This window comes from Guyanagaster necrorhizus (genome assembly GCF_019112545.1).
Source record: "Guyanagaster necrorhizus MCA 3950 unplaced genomic scaffold BT62scaffold_5, whole genome shotgun sequence".
In the NCBI taxonomy this organism is placed as follows: domain Eukaryota; kingdom Fungi; phylum Basidiomycota; class Agaricomycetes; order Agaricales; family Physalacriaceae; genus Guyanagaster; species Guyanagaster necrorhizus.
In genome coordinates, this window is record NW_025064884.1 from 1,622,014 (window position 1) to 1,641,647 (window position 19,634).

Genomic DNA, 19,634 nt, shown 5'->3' on the forward strand with positions numbered 1-19,634 from the left:
CAATGGTTAATTTAGGGATAAGTCTTCTTGGCCAGTCACAGGTGGCCAATCTGCTGAACCCATATCCTGCCATCAAGATTGCTCTTCACTGTATGTCCACACTATTTCTAGCTCATCTGTCACAGCATCAGCCTCTTCATCCCCTGTACCTGATGTCTTTGGTTGTAGGTTCATGAAGACATTAACTGCAGATAAAAGTATTTGCTCAGGAATAATGTTGAACATGACCCTCTCTGCATCCACTTTATTGATTTATTGTTCATAGTTGTGGATTGCCTGCTCCACATCCATATATTTCTTATTGACCCATTGGTTTGATTCTGGGCCATATCCTTTTCAGCTCACTAAATAGTCAATGGTTGTTTTTATGCCTCTATCTCATGCTTTAACCTTTTATGTTTTGTGATTAAGCACTTCATCAATTTTATAATGTTCTTCATTACCGATGAGTTCTGGTGGTGGTGGTGGCCATTCTTGGTTTGAAAAAGGTGGTGTGATATATGGTGTTAACAATGTTTCATTGAAAACTTTGTGAACTTTCCAAGTTGCTGGTAATTGCAACTTGTATGCAGAGTTGCCAATCTTGGCAATGACCTTGAATGATCCCATTTGTTTGTCTACCAATTTTTGTTTTGGCCATGGGAGGTGAAGGTTTGTGGTATCCAACCAGACTTTGTTGTTGGTTGAATATTGGTGAGCCAGTCATCAGTGTTTGTCATATTGCTTTTTCATCACTGCAGCAGCCTTTTCGAGGGCTGTCTTTGTTTCCTCATGGATTTTTGTCATTTCTAATATGAAATTCAAAGATGCTGGAGTCATCATATGTATCCATCCATTTTGCACAACTAGTGGATTCCCTCTGTAATTCATGAAGAACAGTATTTTGCCTGTTGCTGAATGAACTCTGTTATTGTGTTGAAAAGCAGCTAGTGCTAGCCATTCCATTCAATCGTCTTGTCAATAGTTAATAAAAAGTCATAGATACTTCTCAATTTCTTGATTGGCTTATTCTGTTTGACCATCTGTCTGTGGGTGATATACCATTGAGGCATTTCATTTGATGTTGAGGAGTCAGTATAGGTCATCCAAAAATTTAGACACAAATTATGATTCTCTGTCTGAAATCACTACTTGAGGCATACCATACTTTGCATATACCTTGTCTCATAGGATTTTTGCCCATCCTTCTGATGTTAGTTTAGTTGAGCAGATGATCAGAATGATTGCATCATAGTCATCACTTTTGGAAAGTCTAGTTATCATATCCACTGAGATGTGGGTCCATGGTGATGATGGAACCTCATTTGGATGGAGTGGAGCTGCTCTAGATTGTGTTGAAGTCTTGCCTCACTGGCAAACTTTACAAGCCTTAACATATTGGGTGATATCATGATCCATTTTTGGCCACCAATATTCCCTCAAGACTAATTCCTTGGTTTTAGTGATTCTGAGGTGTCTGACAGTTGTGTGATCATGACATGTGGTGATGATATCACCATGAAGTCCCTGATCTCTTGGGATATAGATCTGTCCATCATAACAGATTAATTCCCCTTTTTTTTTCAGCCTCTGCTCATAATTGAGTGATGGTGCAATTCTTTGATTCCACTTATGGGTATCCCAGATGGTGCTCTTGATGCATTCATGCATCTCTTCTTCTGTGGGCATAATCATAGCATGGAAGTGCTCTGGTCATAATAATACAACCTCTTTGTTGTCTTCTCCTTGATTATAGTTCACCCTATGGCTGAGGAAGTCAGCTTTCTTATTTGCTGCATCTGCCTTGTGATAAAGTATATATTCATATTCAGATAATTCCATAACCCATCTGGCTTGTTGGTGATTGAGTTTTTGGGGTTGTCAAAAGTACCACAAGTTCTGATGATCTGTCCAGATCTCAAAGGTCTGGATGACTCCAATGAGATAATGCCACCACTTGGCAAGGGTGAGCATTATGGCGAGGAGTTCCTTATCATAAATTTCATAGTTGCACTCAGTCACAGTAAGCACCTTTGATATAAAGGCAATAGGTCACCATTTGCCATTCTGTTCTTGTGAGAGGATGGCTCTGATAGCACCTTCACTGGAGTCAGCTTCCACCCTAAACTTTCCATCCTGGCTTGGTATGCCCAAGATGATGTCTTCAGCCAATCGGCATTTGAGGTCATCAAATGCTGCTTGTTGGGAAATTCTCCAGGTCTATAGGGAATTTTTGGTTAATTATGTCATTGGTCGGACTACTTTGCTGTAGTCCCAGATGAATCAGTGATAGAAGTTGGTGAAACCAAGAAATGATTGTAGTTTCTTCTTTTTCATTGGTTCCAGCCACTCAGTTACTCTTGCCACTTTGACAGAGTCCATCCTGATGCTCTCTTCACTGATAATGACTCCAAGGTATTCAGTTTCTAATACCTCAAATTCACATTTTTCAGCCTTGAGAAAAAGCTGATGCTTCCTCATTAAGGCTAGTACTTGTCATACTAGTTGTCAATATTTCTTCTTGGTTTTGAACATGATCAGAATATCATCTAAATAGATCATGACTTTTTCAGTGGCAATGAGATCTTTGAAGATATCATTCATCATCCACTGGAATGTGGCAGATGAATTGGTGAGTCCAAAGAACATAACCATTGGTTTGAACAAATCTTGGTTGGTTTGAAAAGTAGCCTTCTATTCATCATCTCTTTTGATATGCACATTGTTATACTCCCACTGAACATCTAGTTTGGTGTAGTATTTAGCACCTCAGAGTTTGTCTATTAGTTCTGAAATTAGAAAGAGTGGATAACAATTCTTGATCATCATCTCATTGAGTTTCTGGTAGTCTTGTACCAATCAAAGTTTTCCATCCTTCTTTTTGATGAAAAAGAAGGAAGATGCCATTGGTGACTTTGATGGCTGAATCCTTCCACTTGATAAGTTTTCTTCAAGAAACTTATCCAGTTTCTGTTGTTCATTATTGCCAAGTGGGTAATATTTGCAGTCCAGGTTTGTGTTGGCATTGGAAATTAATTCAATGGCATGGTCCCAAGGTTTTGGGTCAGATAACTCATTGAAACTTTCTTTTTCGAATAAGTCCCAATAGTCCTGAACCCATTCAGATACTATCTCCTTAAATATCCTTTTCTTCTTGTCGACATTGGCTTTGGCTGCTAGGTCATTAGCATGATGTATTGCCCAAATGCTGATGGCTCTTTGAAGGTCAATGGCAAGAATTGTTTCACCTTTTTCCATTTCCTCATCCCATCAATTCTCAGGATCCTCATCTGGTAGTTTGAATAGAACTTTCTGGCATTGACATTGAGCAAAGATGATGTGGCCAGTTTTTCAATTAATTAGTGGATTGTGTCAAATCAGCCAATCATAACCAAGGAATACTTCCTTGGTACCTAAATCAGTTACTGTTAAATCAATTTATTCCGAATGATCACCAATAGTGAATCTAAGCTCAACATATTTGGTGATTGATCCCACTTGATTCTTTGTTCTGTCTACATTGTAGACTGAGATAGGTGCCACCATTGTCCAAGTGGAGAGTTTGTGCTTATTGATGAAAGCTTGATTAATTGAACTCTCTGTGCAGCCACTGTCAATCAAAGTTGTGACTGCATAGGTAGATCAAGATGTTAATGTCTCAATCCGAGCTTTTGCCAATAGGTCTTATTCTGGAGATTTGGATCATTGGATAAATTTTTGTGGTCCATATAGTTTGTTGAGCTATTCTAAGGCTCAGCACTGTTCAGCTACTCATATTCCAGTGATCATATCATCAATCACTTTCTTAGCTCAGATCTTATGTACTCAATTCTTGAGTACAGCCTTTGCTGTTGCTTTGTCCTTTATATCTTTGATGGCTTGCCAAGTCCATTCAGTATCAAATAGCTTTAGCCAATTGGTGGGGTTCTCTACCTCTGTTCAGCCCAAAGGTGATTGAGTCTGTCTTGGATATTCAGCTTGGCAAACTTTTGATGATGATGCATCTTTGGGGCTCTCTGCTCCTCTTCAGCCCTTCATTGGCCCTTGAGTTAGAGAATTTGGTTTTTTAGGCAATTTGCATTTATGAGTAATGGGGTTGGGTATATTCAAATGCATGTATAATTTAGACATAGGGGGTACTACAAAAGAGAAATTGTCAGTCTGTCCAGCAGTCTGTGATCTGTTACTTGTGTCCTTGGCTGAGTCAGTGGAATCACTCACTGCTCAGCCTTGTCTTTTACCTCCTTGGCCTTTGCTTCTTGGCCAAGGCCTTCCTCTTCCTTCATTAATTTGGCAATCTGTGCTCTAATGTCCTCCCTCATATGCTTGTTCTTCTTCTGGAGACAGTTTCATGCCATGTGACTCTTCTGGCCACAATTAAAGTATTTTCTCTCTTTTTTGAGATGGTCCACATCCATTGGCTGACCTGTTTCAGTATATATCATGCTTGTACTAGTTTACTTCTCACTGAAGGAGGAAGTTGGGGTCAAGCCTATGGGCCTGGTGGATGTGGTCATAGTAGAGGCAGAAGGCTTGGTGTCTTGTCTCTGGTTTCTGTGCACCCCCTATGATAAGGTTGCCGATTCCACCTTCTGTCATTGTCATTTCTTGTACATAGTAATAATTTGAGCCTTCTATTCTTTGTATCTGATGGGTATTCCTTGCCCAATGTCAGAGATAATGATAAAATAGGAGGCCAGTACTCCTATCTTTATATACTCAACCATCTGTTCAGAGTCAGCAACATCATCTCATACTCTGGCAAGTTTACCAAGTCATTCCAATTTGTTGAAGTAGTCAGCAGCTGACTTCTCAGCCATCTTAAAGTCCTCCATCTTTTGCTTGTGAACTTCTTGGATGGCCAGATCTATAAATTTGTCAATGATCATTTGTTTGAAGACCAGCTATGAGAGGTATTAGTGATGGGTCCTTGTAGTAGACCAGAGTGTTGGGGAAATCAGGACCCACCACATCTTGGCTTTATCGGCCATGTGAGTTGCCACAAATATCACTTTATATATGTTAGCAAGAAAGTATAGAGTGAATACTTGAAAGTATTGGTCACAATCGACCAGAAATTGATCAATATCATCAGAGGCCCCTTTAAAGAGCTGTGACTCCAATATGAGGATGGGTTTGACATTAAGAATTTAGACCCCTGCATCAAGAGCAGGCATTGGATTCAGCCATCCTCTGGCAGGCAGTCCTGATCATCCACTTGGAGGCTCCAAAAAGGAGTGGAGGAAGCTGTCATCAGTGACAGGACTCTCTGGCAGAGAAACTGTTTTCTGCACAATTTGCCCATTCTTGACGGTTCAGCCCTGGGCAAGTGCTACAGGATCATTCTCCATAGAAAGTGATTCTGTGGGTTTTCCACTGCCTTCAGCTTTGTCTAGAGGCAGCTGAATCAGCATCCACCATAGGTTTGGATAATGGCTGCTTGGTTGGAGTCAGCCCCTAGAGAGCTGGGATGCTATGCTTCAGATAGCCAAGGTGGCAAATGAGTATCTTAATGACATTGTTCAGATAGACAGTGCCATATTAGCTGGTTTGCTCAGCACAACACTTGACATCCAAGGCCTTGGCATCATACTGTACTTAGACCTGTATGGTGGTAATGCTTGCATCTGGTGTCTTAAATATCTTTTATTGTAAATAAAAATGGCCTGTTCAGTGGCCACATATTGTAAAATTTCCATGCACTCAATGTAATCAGTGGCAGTATACCTTTGTCCCATGGGTGACATCAACCAGATGTCATCCATTCATAATGTCATTGTACCTTCTTGGTACAACTCCATAAAATCCTTCTGGCATGCCTCTTGTGTCAATTCCTTCTGCTTCTCTTCATGCATTTGTATGTTTCACAAGCTGGCCCAGTCAGTGGAAGGATCCTCAACTTCCCTGTTGTGATTCTCCATCTCATCATCCACATCCTCACTGGTGGTCTCACTGCCCACATCTCCCTTGAGAAAAGAACTGTCACATGGGTCATAGACCTTCAGGACAGTCATGCTGGAGCTGCATACTAGGTCTGGGCTGAGAAGTAGGCTGCTGCTCAGGCTGCTCTGGTGGCTCCTTGATGCTCATTGCTGCTGACACCATTGCTCTGCAATACTGATGGAAGTTTTTGTAAAACTTCAGATTGAGGAAAAGAGCTGCAAAGTTTCTGTCAAAGAACTTCTTGAGGTCTCTGATAGAGTTGATGCCCTCATCATCTTCCCTGATGATACCTCTACTCTCCAGGATTTCTCCTTGGACCAGAATGTCATCTGTCTCTATAATAGTATCAGTTCTGTAAGATAACAGATGGTTATCATCGAGATGATGGGGTGTTCTTTCAGCTCTGTCAGAGTCTGCCCAAGGGTCAGACTCAATGATGGGAGTGGTCAGTTCTCTAAATAGGGAGTCAGAGATGGTAATTCTGATGATCATGGTAGTCCAACTTTCTCTCTCATTTTTTCAATGCTCCTCTGCTTCTCATGCCTGGAGATACCACCCAAAGAGGGTGTTCTCCCTTGTGATCTCATTGTCGATACATGCCTGGTCCTGCTTGTACTCAGAAAGGTCTCAGGCATGTTGAATTTGGTCCTCTCTGGAGAGGATCAGATTGGCATATGGGATTGATTGTGTTCCTGTTAGAACCATTCATATACTCTCTGCTTGGCTAATATTATTGCCAACTGGATGGTGCTCCAACTGGTCAGCTTCAATGGTAGCAGCTTGCCATCAGTGATGCTCATTGGTGTCATCATCTCAATACAGATTATCATCAGCCCTTATTCTGCAGTCAGTCCTTCTGTTGTTTGCTGATATAGTGGATTGAGACCTATGGCCCCTGGAATTTCTGGTCTCTTGAGCCATCCATGGGGCATCCAAGGAGTCTCTAGCATGGTGCTCAATGCTGAGGCTAGAGACAGAGGTTGTTGTCCTTGTAGCTAGGATACTATGCTGAGAGGATGAGATGGAGGTGTCAGGTCTGGGTCATCAAAACCCTGTAGCCCAAGGGTTTCCAGTGTCTTGAACAACTGCAGTCAAGAGTCACAGAGGGTATGTATGCTGCTGATACTGCTCCTCTTCTTCCCTAGAATGTTTCTCAGTTGAGCTCCCAGAGACATTTTCAGAGTTTGTTCCTTCTAGAGGTCAGAAAGACTGTTAGGCAGAGGCAGGGATGTCATGGAGAGGGAGGTCTGATGTGATATTGTGGAGAATAGTTTGAATATGTTGGAATTTGTGATAGTGTCTGATTGTCCAAGCTACGATTGATTGGCATCCATAGCACAGCTGTATGATCACTAATAGACCAATCAAGATTCCTATAATAGAAGCCAAGAGTTTAAAGAACTTGTGAGTAAAGTTTGGATTGGATAGATCAAGAGCAGAGGGCATTTAGTTTCTCAGCACAATTGAGCTTGAGAAAGGGAAGCTAGAAGCTTCAAGCTAATTGTTAAGCCCAAATTTCACATGACTATCAACATGTGATAAACAGTCAGAACCTTGCACTTCAGGTTGACCAACTGAGTTCACTGATGTGTTAATAGAGTTGTGTAGTCAAGGCATTTGCAAGTCACTCAAGAGTAGATAGTGAAGAATAAACTTTAGCTTGAAGCTGGGGTACTACAGCGAGAGTTAACCTACTTAAATACTGTTCTGGTATCTGGCTATAAATAAATGTTCACAAAAGCTGTTGTCTTGCTGTTATGCTGTTACTGCTGCACTGCCATTGGGGACAAAAGGAGCATTGTCTCTCCCTTCACAGCATACAGCAGTGTGATAAGACCAGACCAACTGGGTTGCTGACTAAGCCTTCCCATGGTCCTAAGTGCTAGTCTAAGTGCCCTGACTAAGCAAAGATAGGGGTCATTTCTGAGGAAAAAGAAAAGAAAATAGAAGAAAATCAGGAAAAATCATAACAGGAAAACCATGCAGTATATCCCATATCTCCAGATCCTTGGCTCTGTAGCATACCTGGCCATCACCACTCATCCTGATATAGCTTTTGCAGTCAGTGTCCTATCATGTTTCAGCAAAAACCCTGGATTAAGACATTGGGAGGCCCTGAAACACCTCCTCAGATACATAAAGGGAACAATCAACCTAAAATTGACATATTCACCTGATGCTACAAACTCAGACCTGTTCAAAATGTACACAGATGCAGATCATGAAGGAAACCCAGACAATGGGCACTCGATCTCAGGATATGTTGTCAAGATGGACACAGGTGCAGTCAGCTGGATGAGCCAGCTACAATCTATAGTAACCTTATCGATCACAGAGGCTGAATATGTGGCTGCTGTCTCTGCTGGACAGGAAATTCTGTGGCTGTGAAATCTGTTCACAGAATTTGGCTTTCATCATCTGTCGCCATCTCCACTGCTGATTGACAACCAGTCTGCTCTCTCTGTCGCTCGCAATCCTGATCATCACAGTCGTGTCAAACATCTCAACCTCCACTTCTACTAGTTACGAGACGAGGTTGAGTGGGGGCACATACATATTGAACATCTTCGCACAGAAGACATGCCTGCTGACATCTTCACAAAAGCCTTAGGGAAGGAGAAGATGACTCACATGATCAGGCTGTTAGGTCTTGAACTCTGAGAAGTATTGTGTCGAGGGGGAGTGTTGCGGGACAACACAAGTACCTGATGTCAACCTTATATAAGCATAGACAGTTTTGTCCTGAGTCAACGGTCAATTGCCTTTAAGCAATTGACCGTCGTACTCAGTCTGGCCTATTATCCACTGCAAGAAAGTAACCTGCCTGCAACAATTATACCGTATCTGGGCCCTTTGAGAGAGAGATATCATTATTGATATACCCCGCCTTCCGCTTCATGCCGAACATAGGCATTGACTTGTTCCTCAACAAGGCTGCATACTACACACTGTGCCTTCTTCTGCCAATACAAGTTCGTTGAGAATGCAGAGTATCTCGTTGTGGCACCCGAAGAGTTCTAGGCGACCCCAAAGAGAGCAACGACCGCGACTACATATCAGACTGTATGTTATATGCATATCTGGGTCTGAAACACAAGTGTGAATTTTGATTGCCTCGAAAGATGCATAGGAGCTTGACCCATAATAAGCAAATCAACTCCCTTCCTTGATCAAATCTGCCGCCCTTTCTGCAACAACATACACCGCTACCTGGGTATGTCCAGCCGGTACATACGGCTAAAACCCCCAAATCATCATCCCACTGTCAGAGACAAAACCAAGGGGAGACCTACCAAAACCGACGCGTCCACAACTCTCGCCCCTCTCGCCTGCTTCAGCCTCAAATCCGGGTCAACGACACCCCAACGCGCCTTGGGCGGGGACATACTCGCCGTACCCACCGAATGACCCCCCGGGCTAGCCCCGTTCCGAATGCTCCCTTCCAGATCCCCGATATCCGTGACGAGCTCGAGGATGTAATCCGCCCACACGGGGGCACCGACAAACCTCTGCGCGCCTCCCACAGCCTGTTCCATCAACACCAGATCCTGCTCATGCGAGAGAGTATTAGGGTTGATGACAGGCGGGGCGAGGGGATCGGTGCTGTTAATGGTGACGTTCCCATCTTTCCATACACCCGCGAGTCAGCAAACGAAAAGGATAAGATACATTGCATACAAGATACTGGGCACAGAATATTGATTAACATGGTGAAAAAGCTCCCAGTTGGGGGGACGGTGTCAACTGGTATCCCGCCCTAATAATTATCTCCATCAATAATGATCATCAGGTGAAACGCTAAGACCCACAGTGAACATCAGCTCATAATGGCCTGTCCGATTGCCCGCGCACGGCTCCTCCTCGAGTAAGCCTTCTCCTACCCGGAAAGATCCCAACTGATTTGACGCACTATTAGTGAGAAAACCCGTCCGATTCGCCTGCCACTCCATCAAGGCTTCTTCTTGGAACGTCGCGTTCCTCCAGTACACATTCTCAATAGTGTTCGTGTCATTAACAGTCCAAGAAAGACTCCAGGTCAGTTGGTCCCTGAAGTTCTTCCCAACATCGGGAAGATGCACCGTCGGAGTGATGCCTAGTGCAGACAGCTCATCCGCATCCCCTATGCCCGAGTTGAGCAGAATATGGGGAGTTTCGATGACACCAGCAGAGAGGATGATCTCCTTCCGAGCTGAAAGAGTATGCATTGTTTCTGGGACTTGTATCAGCTGAGTCTAACACTGGAAATAGAGAACAAACATACTTCCGGCATCCTGTGTGAATTCCACAGCATCAAAATATGGTTTGTCGTCATCAGTCGAGCCGTTTGTCATTAAAATCCGGGTCACATGCGAATCCACAAGCACATGGAGATTCTCTCTTTCGATGTACTCGGGAGCGAGATACGACGTCTCCGAGCTACTTCTTGTCCCATTCCCGATAGTCTTCTGATGCCAGCCTTTCATGCGGGTCAGTTTGAGCACAGCATACCACTCTTCACTCACCGATACCCAAATGATACCCAGAATTATAGTCCAGATTGAACGGAAACTCTTCCGGGAGCTCCTCAGTGACTTGGATGACGCGCCCATCAATGGCACTCGGGTATTCAGCCACCGACACCGAATTGAGTCCGTGAAAGCCGTGTACGGCGGGGTTGTATTGCCCGGTGGTATTGTGACCATCTGCGGAAGCGACGAAGCGCTCGTTCTAGTACCCACAAAGTCAGAGAACCTCTTAGGCCACGACATATACTACCTTTCGAAAGTAGGGCTGCATTTTATCCCATCCCCATCCATCGTCCCCACTGATATTCGCATATCGATCATAGTCCTCGGACGAACCGCGTGTGTATGTCAGGCCATCTGCAAAAAAAGGCACTCGCTCAGTAACAAGAGAACACGGTCAAATTCAACTTACTAATAGCACTACACCCACCCAATCCGAATCCCCTTATATAGGCAAAGTTCCGGTTGTTCAAGCCAGGCTGAGGAGTAGTGGTGAAGTTCCAGTTCTGCAGAGGTGGATGTGTCAAGCAGAAGAAGGGTATCTGCAAAGTCAAGACATCCGCTGTTCTGAGAGGTGTTGAAGGAATGTGTTGAAAAGAGAAAGAATAACATACGATCTCCCCGCTTCGAGAACGAGAACGGACGTATCGGGCTGTTCGGTCAAACGGTTGGCGAGGACGTTCCCTGCCGTACCGCCTTATGAGGAGCATTAGTTGCGGCGAGGAGGAAGGATGTCGAGACTGTATGTACCTCCAATGATAATATAGTCAAAATATTGAGCTGGAAGGTCTGCGACTCTTTCGTATATCGCAGCGGAGCATAGCGGCAGAAGGAGTAAGAGGAATGAGAACATGAAGGGAATGACCGAGCGTGGCGCATGTGGATTATAAGAACGACAGCGTGGCTTGAAGACGCTGGTGTTCCTACGAACGGAGACCCGCAGAGCTGGATTGCCCGAGGTGATACATTAATGGAATCCGTAGAAAGATCGGCTCGGACGACATGTGGATCTGACAGCATCAAGGCATGGTTGTCTGGCCCCACTGTAGATGAGGCAAAAATAATTTCTGCATCAAAGTACAATGAACGTCAAGAAAAGGTGGATGAAAAAAATTGCGGCGGTGGATCTTGCCGCCATCTCACTCTCGATCCCTAGGTGCAACGCCCAAAGGAAAGTCTGATGGACAGGTTACAGTCTTCATATTACCGCAGCTCCTGCAAGAAGTTCTTCTGCAGCATACGTCTCTACTTGATTTCTACGCACACCTACAGGCATCTAGATCTGAACTGACTGCCCAATCACTAATGAGAGCACTCACTTTCAGACTCATAACTATTTCATCTTGTTCATTATAATGCAGTTGCTCCCGTCCCGTCCTCATCGGCCGTTCCTTCCATACATCTATTTTATTAGCGTGCTGTTAACATGATGTTTGCGGATATAAATTTGAAAAGCCCCACATTCTTCACATATCTCGTTCAGCCAACGCCGACGCCTTTGTTCGGCGGTATTCTACCCTGACTGTCGTGTCCGCTTTTCAACTTAGGGCTGCGCGCCTTCCGTATCCGTACCGTATACTGGATAGTGATGGATGCTGACGGAGTCGATCCGTATAATTACGGCCGTATATTCATTATGGTAAGCTCATCCTGTAATACATGGTAGTATGACGCCTTAAAGTAATAGACTAATGTACTAACCTGTTTGACGAGTATAGAGTGGATCTAGATGAAAAAGTCGGCCATTTTGTGGTGCTCTACTAGGCTCGAAGGGTTGAATCATGACATCATAGTGCCCTACAATGAAGATTTAAAGTCAGAAGAGCGCCGGACATGGAAACTGAAAGAACATGAAGGTAAGCTGTTTAAATTCACTTCAGAATGTGTATACACCACTCGAAATCTTTTGTCAAACCCCTTCAGCACTGCCACATAATTTATACGGTCGTGTTGTACGTACGGTATTGCTAGAAGGCCTCATGGCTTCGGCACGTATACCGTACACGGAATCCGTAGAACCGTACAATACCGTTACGGCGCGCAGCCCTATTTCGACTGGGCGCTCTTCATGTATAGTACGTGATCTTGAGCTCGAGCTTGGGGAACAGATCTGCCTCAGTTGCATTGTCTTCATTGTACATCCACTAGCGCCTTACCAACGCAATGTATGTGTCGACGATGAGAGCATAGATTCAACATTCCTCCTACATCTTCTTGAGCCAACATGGATGTATCTGGATAGCGAACGATTCACCAGCATCTGATATTCCTCTGTGGACACTGCCTACCTACCTACCTACCGACCTACCGACCTATGGTTCGGCGGTATTCTACCTGGATTATCCTGATCGTTTTTCCGGTACTGACCCGGAACAGGAGGCCTGTGTTCGCTATGAGTAGGAGGGCTCAACGTCGTGGTAAAATCAAGCTTGAAGAATATAAGCAAATACGTCACCCTTTACGTCACGTCGGATATGGTGTAACGGCTAACATTGCCGCCTCTCAGGTTGTTTGCGCGGCAGCTCGGGGTTCGATTCCCCGTATCCGAAATTTCTGGACCTCCTTGACTTTTGCTGCACGGAGGTCCGAGGCGGCGTCGTCGGGCGAGGCGATTGCCGTATTTTTTCTTTTCTTTTCTGGTGACCCGTCCTTACCGCACAACCTCATCGGCACTCTATGTCTCATACCCAGCGCCTGCCCGAATTAGTGATACATACCTACAAAATTGGCTAAGAATACAATTAATACAGTCCTCTAACGATACATTATATCTAATTGTCCTCTCCCGCAACCCACTCGACCCCATCGCGACTCAACAGACCCCTCCACGCATCATCCAGCCCGCCCGTATCATGCAGCTCCATATACGTCTCTATCATATCTCTCCCACTGCGCCGACAAAGTATCCCCAGTGCAACAGCAAACACATTCACCCGAGACCCAACGACCAGCACCCTCCGAAACGCCGAGCCCTTCGTCACTAACTCTAGGAACGCCGACCGAGACGAAGTCGGCACTCCACAGTCATTCTCTTCTTCCTCGTCGACGCGAATGACGTCCCCGTCCCATCCTTCCACCTCCGAAGTCGACACGCAGACTCCTGTATCCTCGCCGAGCGCTTGTATGCGCACATGCTGGGGTTCTTTGGGCGAAGGTGAAGGGTCGGTCCTGGCGCTCGCTTTATCGTCGTCGTCGCTTTCGCTCTCACTGTACACGACCCTCCTCCTGACCACCCTCCGTCGCGGCAGATTGCTGACATGCGGTTCAAGATAGCCTTTTGGTGGCTGGATGACGAGGTCAACGTTCAGCTTGTAGTGATGAGGACTAAGCTCGGGGCTAGCGAGCGTGGCTGAAGAAGCCGAGGATAGAATCATCGAGTTTGGTAGGCTGTACGCGAGTATGGCGGGTTCGTCTAGTGTCCACCACTGTAATTCAGTGCCAATGAAAGATAGTGAGAGATGAACAGCACGCACCAGGAAATGAGTCGGTAAGGGGTGACACGCCTGCACGAGTGCTCGTTTTGGGTCGCGTAGGTCGCAGAGCGGGAGAGAGCAATGAGTCAGACAAACTTCCAGTCGGAAATGGAAGAGTCAAGCAGTCCTCTTGAGACGGCGAAAAGCAATATTTAGAATGAACCTATACAAATATATCGTGGGTTAGAAAGCCAGTGGAAGACGACAAAGAAAGCACGCAACGAGCTAAAATCTATGTTGGTCTGTCTAGTCTGTATTGGACCAACTGTGAGCGCAAAGGCAACGAAGGAAATGCACGGAGTTCGTCCGGTATCAGGGTAAGGAGCGCACGTTGAAAATGTGGAGTCTTCATGGAATGAAGTCATAGTTACACGGAGGGACTGTCCAAAGCGGGAGCCATGCGTTGACGGGTCCCCGATTCCACCCCCTTTAATTGAATTTTGAATCTTGATCCTGACAGGTTTGGGCACCCATCCAGAACATCGATAATACCTATTGTCGAACCCCAATATTAGGGTTCAGATATGGTGTAATGGTTAACATTACCGCCTCTCATCGTATATTTGGATCGTGTCGCGGCAGCTTGGGGTTTGATTCCCTGTATCCGAATGTTCATGCACTTTATATATTTTGGTTTCTTTTCCCCTCAGCCCTCCATTGGCCATTGACTCAGGAGTTAGAGCATATACACATAGATTGTAGAGTCTAGAACCAATGACGTCTTTAACTATCGTTATGATCTAAGAATTCTACCTACTTTCCTGTCTAGCAGTATTATTTGACAAAGTTCAAACCAATTTTATAACCTGAATGTTCTACTGAACCATCCGTCACCAAAGATGTTCATGTGATCAACCCTCCTCCGATTCTAAATCCCAACGAGATTGGATTCTGTGCGAGGCAGCAAATAAATAGATAGTCAGCTTGCGGCCCAACAAATCATTGCCTCTGGCTTTATTTATCGAGTTGGATTGCCCGGTTCCTTCCTCCCCACTCATACCCGAAACATGGACTAACTCCATAAAAACAGACCGCTATCTCTCTTTCAGTTTCCGGCGGATACATGGGATCCGAACCTAAGATGTTAAACGCTGCAGAACTGAGCTCATGAATTTGACAATGATGCTTCATTCATGATTCTATCACCAAAAATTGCATTCATGACCGTTGTCCGAATCATGGCTCCGACTACCTTTTTACAAAAACAAGCCACTCCTTACCGATATATTCCAGTACGTCGGATTGAATCCCGAAGCCATGCACTATGTCCGACACAGGGAAATGGCACCAAGCAAGAATGATTTTATTTGAGTTTTTCATTCTACACGACTTTAAACACAAGCAAAGTGATATCAGACTTTGCTATCTCCGGCACTCTCTACATTATAAGAAAACCAGTGAAAAGACTGCTCCCGTCCAAGATTAACGGTAATATCTGGAAAAGAGCATCCAAATTTGTGGTAGACATCGATGGTCCTTCGACTGGAACGTAAGGGAAACAACCGAAGCCACCATGCCACACCAAGCTTCCCGTCTTTTCAGGCTGCATACAGTGAGAACCAGCAAGGAATGAACACAAAACGTCAACTCACTCTCCACGAGCTGTGCGCACATCTCTTTCACTTGGTTCACCACCCCACGAAAACAAGCGGCGTCAGTAGCATCTAAAATATCAAACCCCCAGCGATCCTGGGGCACCACATCGGTCGTAATATTGGGATCAGCGGCAATTGCAGGAGAGCAGAGAGAGTTCGTCGCTTTGTCATAGCTGTAGAATGATAGACGCGTTCCGAAAGCGCTTATGCCAGTCAGAGTCGGCGTGACGACGCGGAGGCGAAGGTCGCGGAACCGCTCCTGCATCTCTCTGTCAGTATCTTGGTGTTTGCGAAACGATGCTGGACCCTGGATGTTGATGAACATGACCGGATGGTTGTTCAGTTCGACAGTAAACACAGCGGCGTTGTCCTTGGGGAATTGCAGGATGATCTCAAAGGGTCCATCGATGGAAAAAAGGTGGCAAAGCAGACACATGTAGGGACCATTGAAGGCGCGCTCGTCGTTGGAACTGTTACGAACGGCAGAGAGAAAAGAGTTCATTAAGGATTGCGGCCAGGGTGCGTCTGGCATGGATGATGGCTGTTCTTGATGAAGGAACAAATGTATAACCAAAGTCGTCGGCTATGACGGCCCGGTGCAACAAGTTGGAATTATCGCTTGCTTTCCATCACCGCTGAGCAACGACAATCGACTCGATACCAGGAACGTAGTCTTCTAACTAAACGCAGCCATAGACAGGTCTTTCCTGTGCTGTGTCACCTCTTTTATTTCTCAGTCTTATCAAAGTCTCCAAGTCCTTAGTCGACTACGTTCAGATGTCTGCGTCCTTACTATTAGAATGCGTTGCTGTCCAGCTCGTGCTTGCCAGTGGTTCCTCCTTCGAATCGGTCCCCGCTTCTTCGCTCAATCCCAACACCAGTTTCACTCCATAAACGACAGACGTCTGGGTAAACGCGTTGTAGTTCACGAGCCTTATGCTCAGTGTAACGACAGCGTTGGTTGCCGTGCTCGTGAACTGCTGGAATAACCATCAAGGGGCATATTTATTTAATACCTGCATCAGCTCGAGAACCTCTATGTTGTTTGTTCCATCTTAATCTCGAATGACTGGGCCAGGTCAATTCCGTGGGTAACGATATCCTCGCTCTCCGACCAGATGATCCTGCGTGGGCGACCTGTAGAGACCGACTGCGCAAGCTGGAAACCCATGTGGTCCAGAGGCCAAAGTGAGAGTCCGAGTTGGACGATGAAGAAGGTCAATAGGGAGAAGAAGAATATTTCACAGGCAGCTGCATTCAATGGAGGCATGGGCTAGGGGAGGGAAGGTGAATCTGAGAGTTTTATGTATACATCTTGTGTTTTTTTCTGATTGTTGTGATTCATTTCAAACCGACGTTATCTACGAGGAGTGGAGCATCGTGGCCATCGTTATACGTATGACACTTCGTCGGATACGGTGCAGTGGTTAACATTGCTGCATGGCTTGAGAGTTCGATCTCACGTATCCGCTGAAACATCGCGCCACAAAGGTTTGCCCATTTTTTCCGCTTGACTTGTGTATCTGTCAACAATATGAGTGGGTGCCCACTGCCGCTACAGCATAGAACTTTCTCTTAGCATGTTAGTATCAAAGCCATGGTCGCTGTTTATACAAATTCAACAACTCACCATAAGTGAGAGCGGGATCGTGGACGAGGAAATGCAAGCCATTTCGACAGGTTCTCCAGGTCCGATTGCCGCACACCATGGTGACCGACAATATTCTTTTTTTTTGACGTGTATACTGTACAATATCCATGCGATTGCCCAGTCTGGGGCACATGACGCGTAACTAACACTCAATAGTAAACGTCCCGAAGCAGCGATGGAAGACACACAAACCTTTATGGCGAACTCGAGCACGCCTTTCGGCTCCATGATATCCTTCTTAATTTTGGGATTATTAATCTTGAATCGCCTATACTTCTCTTTCTCGGGATGGGCGATGATATTGTTGGCTAGTTCGTGGAGAGTCTTCGGACAACTATCAGTATGATGCTAACGATAGATATCCCCGATCATCATCACCTTCGGACTTTCGGCGCCTTCCTTCGAAGCCTCGTGATCATTGACCATCCCAAGGATACCAACATCTATCATCCGGCGGAGCTCAGTGCGCATCTTGTACCCTTTATCAAAGTCGGTTCGTCTCCAGGACTGGGAGAGGAAGGTTGGACCTGCGTTCAGAGCGCCGCTGAGCAGCTTGGAGAACGGCATCGCGAAGTTGCAAGTTCACTTTGGACATTGTATCGTATCGTTGAAGACTATCGATGGACACCGTGGGGAAATCGTGATTCTTTCAAGTATCACAAGACTCGAAACATATCTAGCTGATAGGCCCTGGCGAAGGGGAAAAAGGTAAATGGCCGTTTAGCGTAATGACGGCCCATCTTAGATGTGATAGAGTGCTGCGCTGAAGAGGGATAAAATTAATTCAGAATAAACATAATATAAATTTCTTTAACTATTAAGAAGATCAGTGGCAATATAAGCAAGCATAGCATAAGCACGTGAAACGAACCAAAATACAAACGGCTCAAAATTCCAATCTTACTCCCCGTTCGAATAACGTACACCGTCAATAACCACACGTTTCAGCGAAGGCCACTGCTCCTTCATCTGCTCCACGCAACCCAACCGACGCGGCTCCTTCCAACTGGCCCTATCCATAACAAACTCTTCCACCCCAGGGAAGAACACCACAATCTGATCAAGACGAATCGACCAATCATACCGCGGATACCCACCACACACCAACTTCCTCACATGCGGCAAGACAATCGGGTCCTCTCCCGATTCCAGAGACAGGTACTCCCAATCATTGTAAGCCAGGTCCTCCAAGGGCAGCGTCATACGCAATACGCTAGGGATCTGCGACACCCAAGAGAATACCCGGCGCAGATCCCGCCCGATGCTCGGGCCCCGATAGTACGGCAGCCGGACGTCCACGCGCTGTAAGCCTGTGAACGCGTGAGGTGCCGAAAGGAGGAGCGCAAGGACGTCTGTGTCTGCAGCGACAGACGTCAGACGAGGGAGAGCCCCGGGACGAAGCTGCATGACTGTATGACACTTGGGGTGGCCCTCGTCCGGCATTCCATGACATAAGATGGTGTTCGGAGCGAATATCAGCTCCTCAAGACGAGAATGTGCTTCCTGGCCGAGGAATAGGGATAAATGATGCGTCGAGATCTTCCCGCCGTTGAATAAGGCATCACGGAGTTTGGGAAGATGCAGTCGAAGGAGGATTGACCCATCTGGGTATGCGATTACGAGCTTGTTGACGGGTGACACGTTGGCTGAGCGGATAAGCCAATCGGAGTAGGATTCAGAGAGAGGCTTGAGGTACTCCTCAGTTAGGGTAGTGAGTGCAGGAGGAGAGAAGATAGGCAGACAGTCCTCTCCCTTGAAATCCAGCCATGGTTCGCTCTCTGTGCATGTATGGAGGGCCGTAACGCAGTTCAATTCAGCGATGCGAGTGAAAAAGGCGTTGAGCCTCTCTGCGTCGTATTCGTCGGCGTCACGGACATTTGAACGCGTCCAAACCGTATGGTGTAGATCAATCTGGACATCGGGAGGTGCGTTGTCCCCTGGAAGGGTGTCGAAATAGCGCAGGAACTCCCGGAAGTCTCTGGCGAAGTCTTTGCTCAAAGACAGTTTTATGTTGGGAATGGTGGGTTTCGTGACAAGACAGAGTCGGAGGTCTTTGAAAGATGAGAACGGTAGGGCATGGCCGACGTGGGAGGAACTGAAGGCGCCGTATGTCTTTTGGTACTGCTTCGGAGGCCCGAACCAGACAGCGGTTGTTATATCATTGAGCCTGCGGCAGACGAGAGCGGCAGAAAACAAGTCCTTTTTCCCAAGGTAGCTCACGATGATTGCGAGCAGTTCAGTGGGGATCCGTGCCAGTGAACATGAGGCCAGCTCGAGTTGGTGTTCGCTATGCGCTACAGCTTTGACTGGCATTGCCTGGGTGATCATTGAGTAAGAGGAAGCGAAAGATTCAACGACACCTACTAATTGACTATCCTGCTGCAGCTGCAGCGTGGACAAGCATGAACGACAGGGAAAGAGGAGCTCTCGTGAGTGACTGAGACATTATTATCAGAGAGATCGGGTGGCCGGCACGTGCATATTTGTT

General features: G+C 45.9%; 5 protein-coding genes and 2 non-coding genes across 7 annotated transcripts; 2 read left to right on the forward strand and 5 right to left on the reverse strand.

Moving 5' to 3' along the window:
- Positions 1 to 9,075: 9,075 nt before the first annotated feature.
- BT62DRAFT_885660 (alcohol oxidase) lies at positions 9,076 to 11,280 on the reverse strand (the record flags this gene model as incomplete). Its single annotated transcript, XM_043182839.1, has 10 exons — positions 9,076 to 9,159; positions 9,216 to 9,547; positions 9,601 to 9,679; positions 9,732 to 10,132; positions 10,184 to 10,378; positions 10,425 to 10,629; positions 10,678 to 10,784; positions 10,840 to 10,994; positions 11,042 to 11,123; positions 11,178 to 11,280. 10 exons carry the CDS (start codon positions 11,278 to 11,280, stop codon positions 9,076 to 9,078), a joined length of 1,743 nt encoding a protein of 580 aa, XP_043043513.1.
- A 1,615-nt stretch (positions 11,281 to 12,895) lies between these two features.
- Positions 12,896 to 12,976, forward strand: BT62DRAFT_t41. The gene has a single exon. It is a non-coding gene; the product is annotated as a tRNA-Glu (tRNA).
- A 222-nt stretch (positions 12,977 to 13,198) lies between these two features.
- BT62DRAFT_917554 (uncharacterized protein) lies at positions 13,199 to 14,565 on the reverse strand (the record flags this gene model as incomplete). Its single annotated transcript, XM_043184049.1, has 4 exons — positions 13,199 to 13,839; positions 13,901 to 13,995; positions 14,231 to 14,392; positions 14,447 to 14,565. The coding sequence occupies 4 exons, from the start codon at positions 14,563 to 14,565 to the stop codon at positions 13,199 to 13,201; spliced, it is 1,017 nt and encodes a 338-aa protein (XP_043043514.1).
- On the forward strand, positions 14,419 to 14,509 carry BT62DRAFT_t42. The gene has a single exon. It is a non-coding gene; the product is annotated as a tRNA-Glu (tRNA).
- Positions 14,566 to 15,214: 649 nt separating the features above from the next.
- Positions 15,215 to 16,041, reverse strand: BT62DRAFT_928799 (uncharacterized protein). The gene is made up of 2 exons (XM_043185578.1): positions 15,493 to 16,041; positions 15,215 to 15,443 (listed from the first exon to the last, which is right to left on the reverse strand). The coding sequence occupies exons 1-2, from the start codon at positions 15,995 to 15,997 to the stop codon at positions 15,439 to 15,441; spliced, it is 510 nt and encodes a 169-aa protein (XP_043043515.1). The 5' UTR covers positions 15,998 to 16,041; the 3' UTR covers positions 15,215 to 15,438.
- Positions 16,042 to 16,907: 866 nt separating this feature from the next.
- BT62DRAFT_619873 (uncharacterized protein) lies at positions 16,908 to 17,964 on the reverse strand. Its single transcript, XM_043181627.1, has 4 exons — positions 17,525 to 17,964; positions 17,339 to 17,470; positions 17,126 to 17,288; positions 16,908 to 17,067 (listed from the first exon to the last, which is right to left on the reverse strand). Exons 1-4 carry the CDS (start codon positions 17,711 to 17,713, stop codon positions 17,051 to 17,053), a joined length of 501 nt encoding a protein of 166 aa, XP_043043516.1. The 5' UTR covers positions 17,714 to 17,964; the 3' UTR covers positions 16,908 to 17,050.
- Positions 17,852 to 19,600, reverse strand: BT62DRAFT_619926 (uncharacterized protein). The gene is made up of 3 exons (XM_043181628.1): positions 19,511 to 19,600; positions 18,018 to 19,462; positions 17,852 to 17,960 (listed from the first exon to the last, which is right to left on the reverse strand). The coding sequence occupies exon 2, from the start codon at positions 19,457 to 19,459 to the stop codon at positions 18,047 to 18,049; it is 1,413 nt and encodes a 470-aa protein (XP_043043517.1). The 5' UTR covers positions 19,460 to 19,462; positions 19,511 to 19,600; the 3' UTR covers positions 17,852 to 17,960; positions 18,018 to 18,046.
- Between the last annotated feature and the right edge of the window lie 34 nt (positions 19,601 to 19,634).

Bases quoted from the DNA above. Each gene is read 5' to 3' on its own strand.
- BT62DRAFT_928799 (XM_043185578.1), bottom strand. From the start codon at position 15,997: ATGAACTCTTTTCTCTCTGCCGTTCGTAACAGTTCCAACGACGAGCGC.
- BT62DRAFT_619873 (XM_043181627.1), bottom strand. From the start codon at position 17,713: ATGCCGTTCTCCAAGCTGCTCAGCGGCGCTCTGAACGCAGGTCCAACC. The intron at 17,471-17,524 runs GTGATGATGATC...AGTTGTCCGAAG, and splicing joins AAGGCGCCGAAAGTCCGAAG to ACTCTCCACGAACTAGCCAA. The intron at 17,289-17,338 runs GTTTGTGTGTCT...ATTGAGTGTTAG, and splicing joins TGCTCGAGTTCGCCATAAAG to TTACGCGTCATGTGCCCCAG.
- BT62DRAFT_619926 (XM_043181628.1), bottom strand. From the start codon at position 19,459: ATGCCAGTCAAAGCTGTAGCGCATAGCGAACACCAACTCGAGCTGGCC.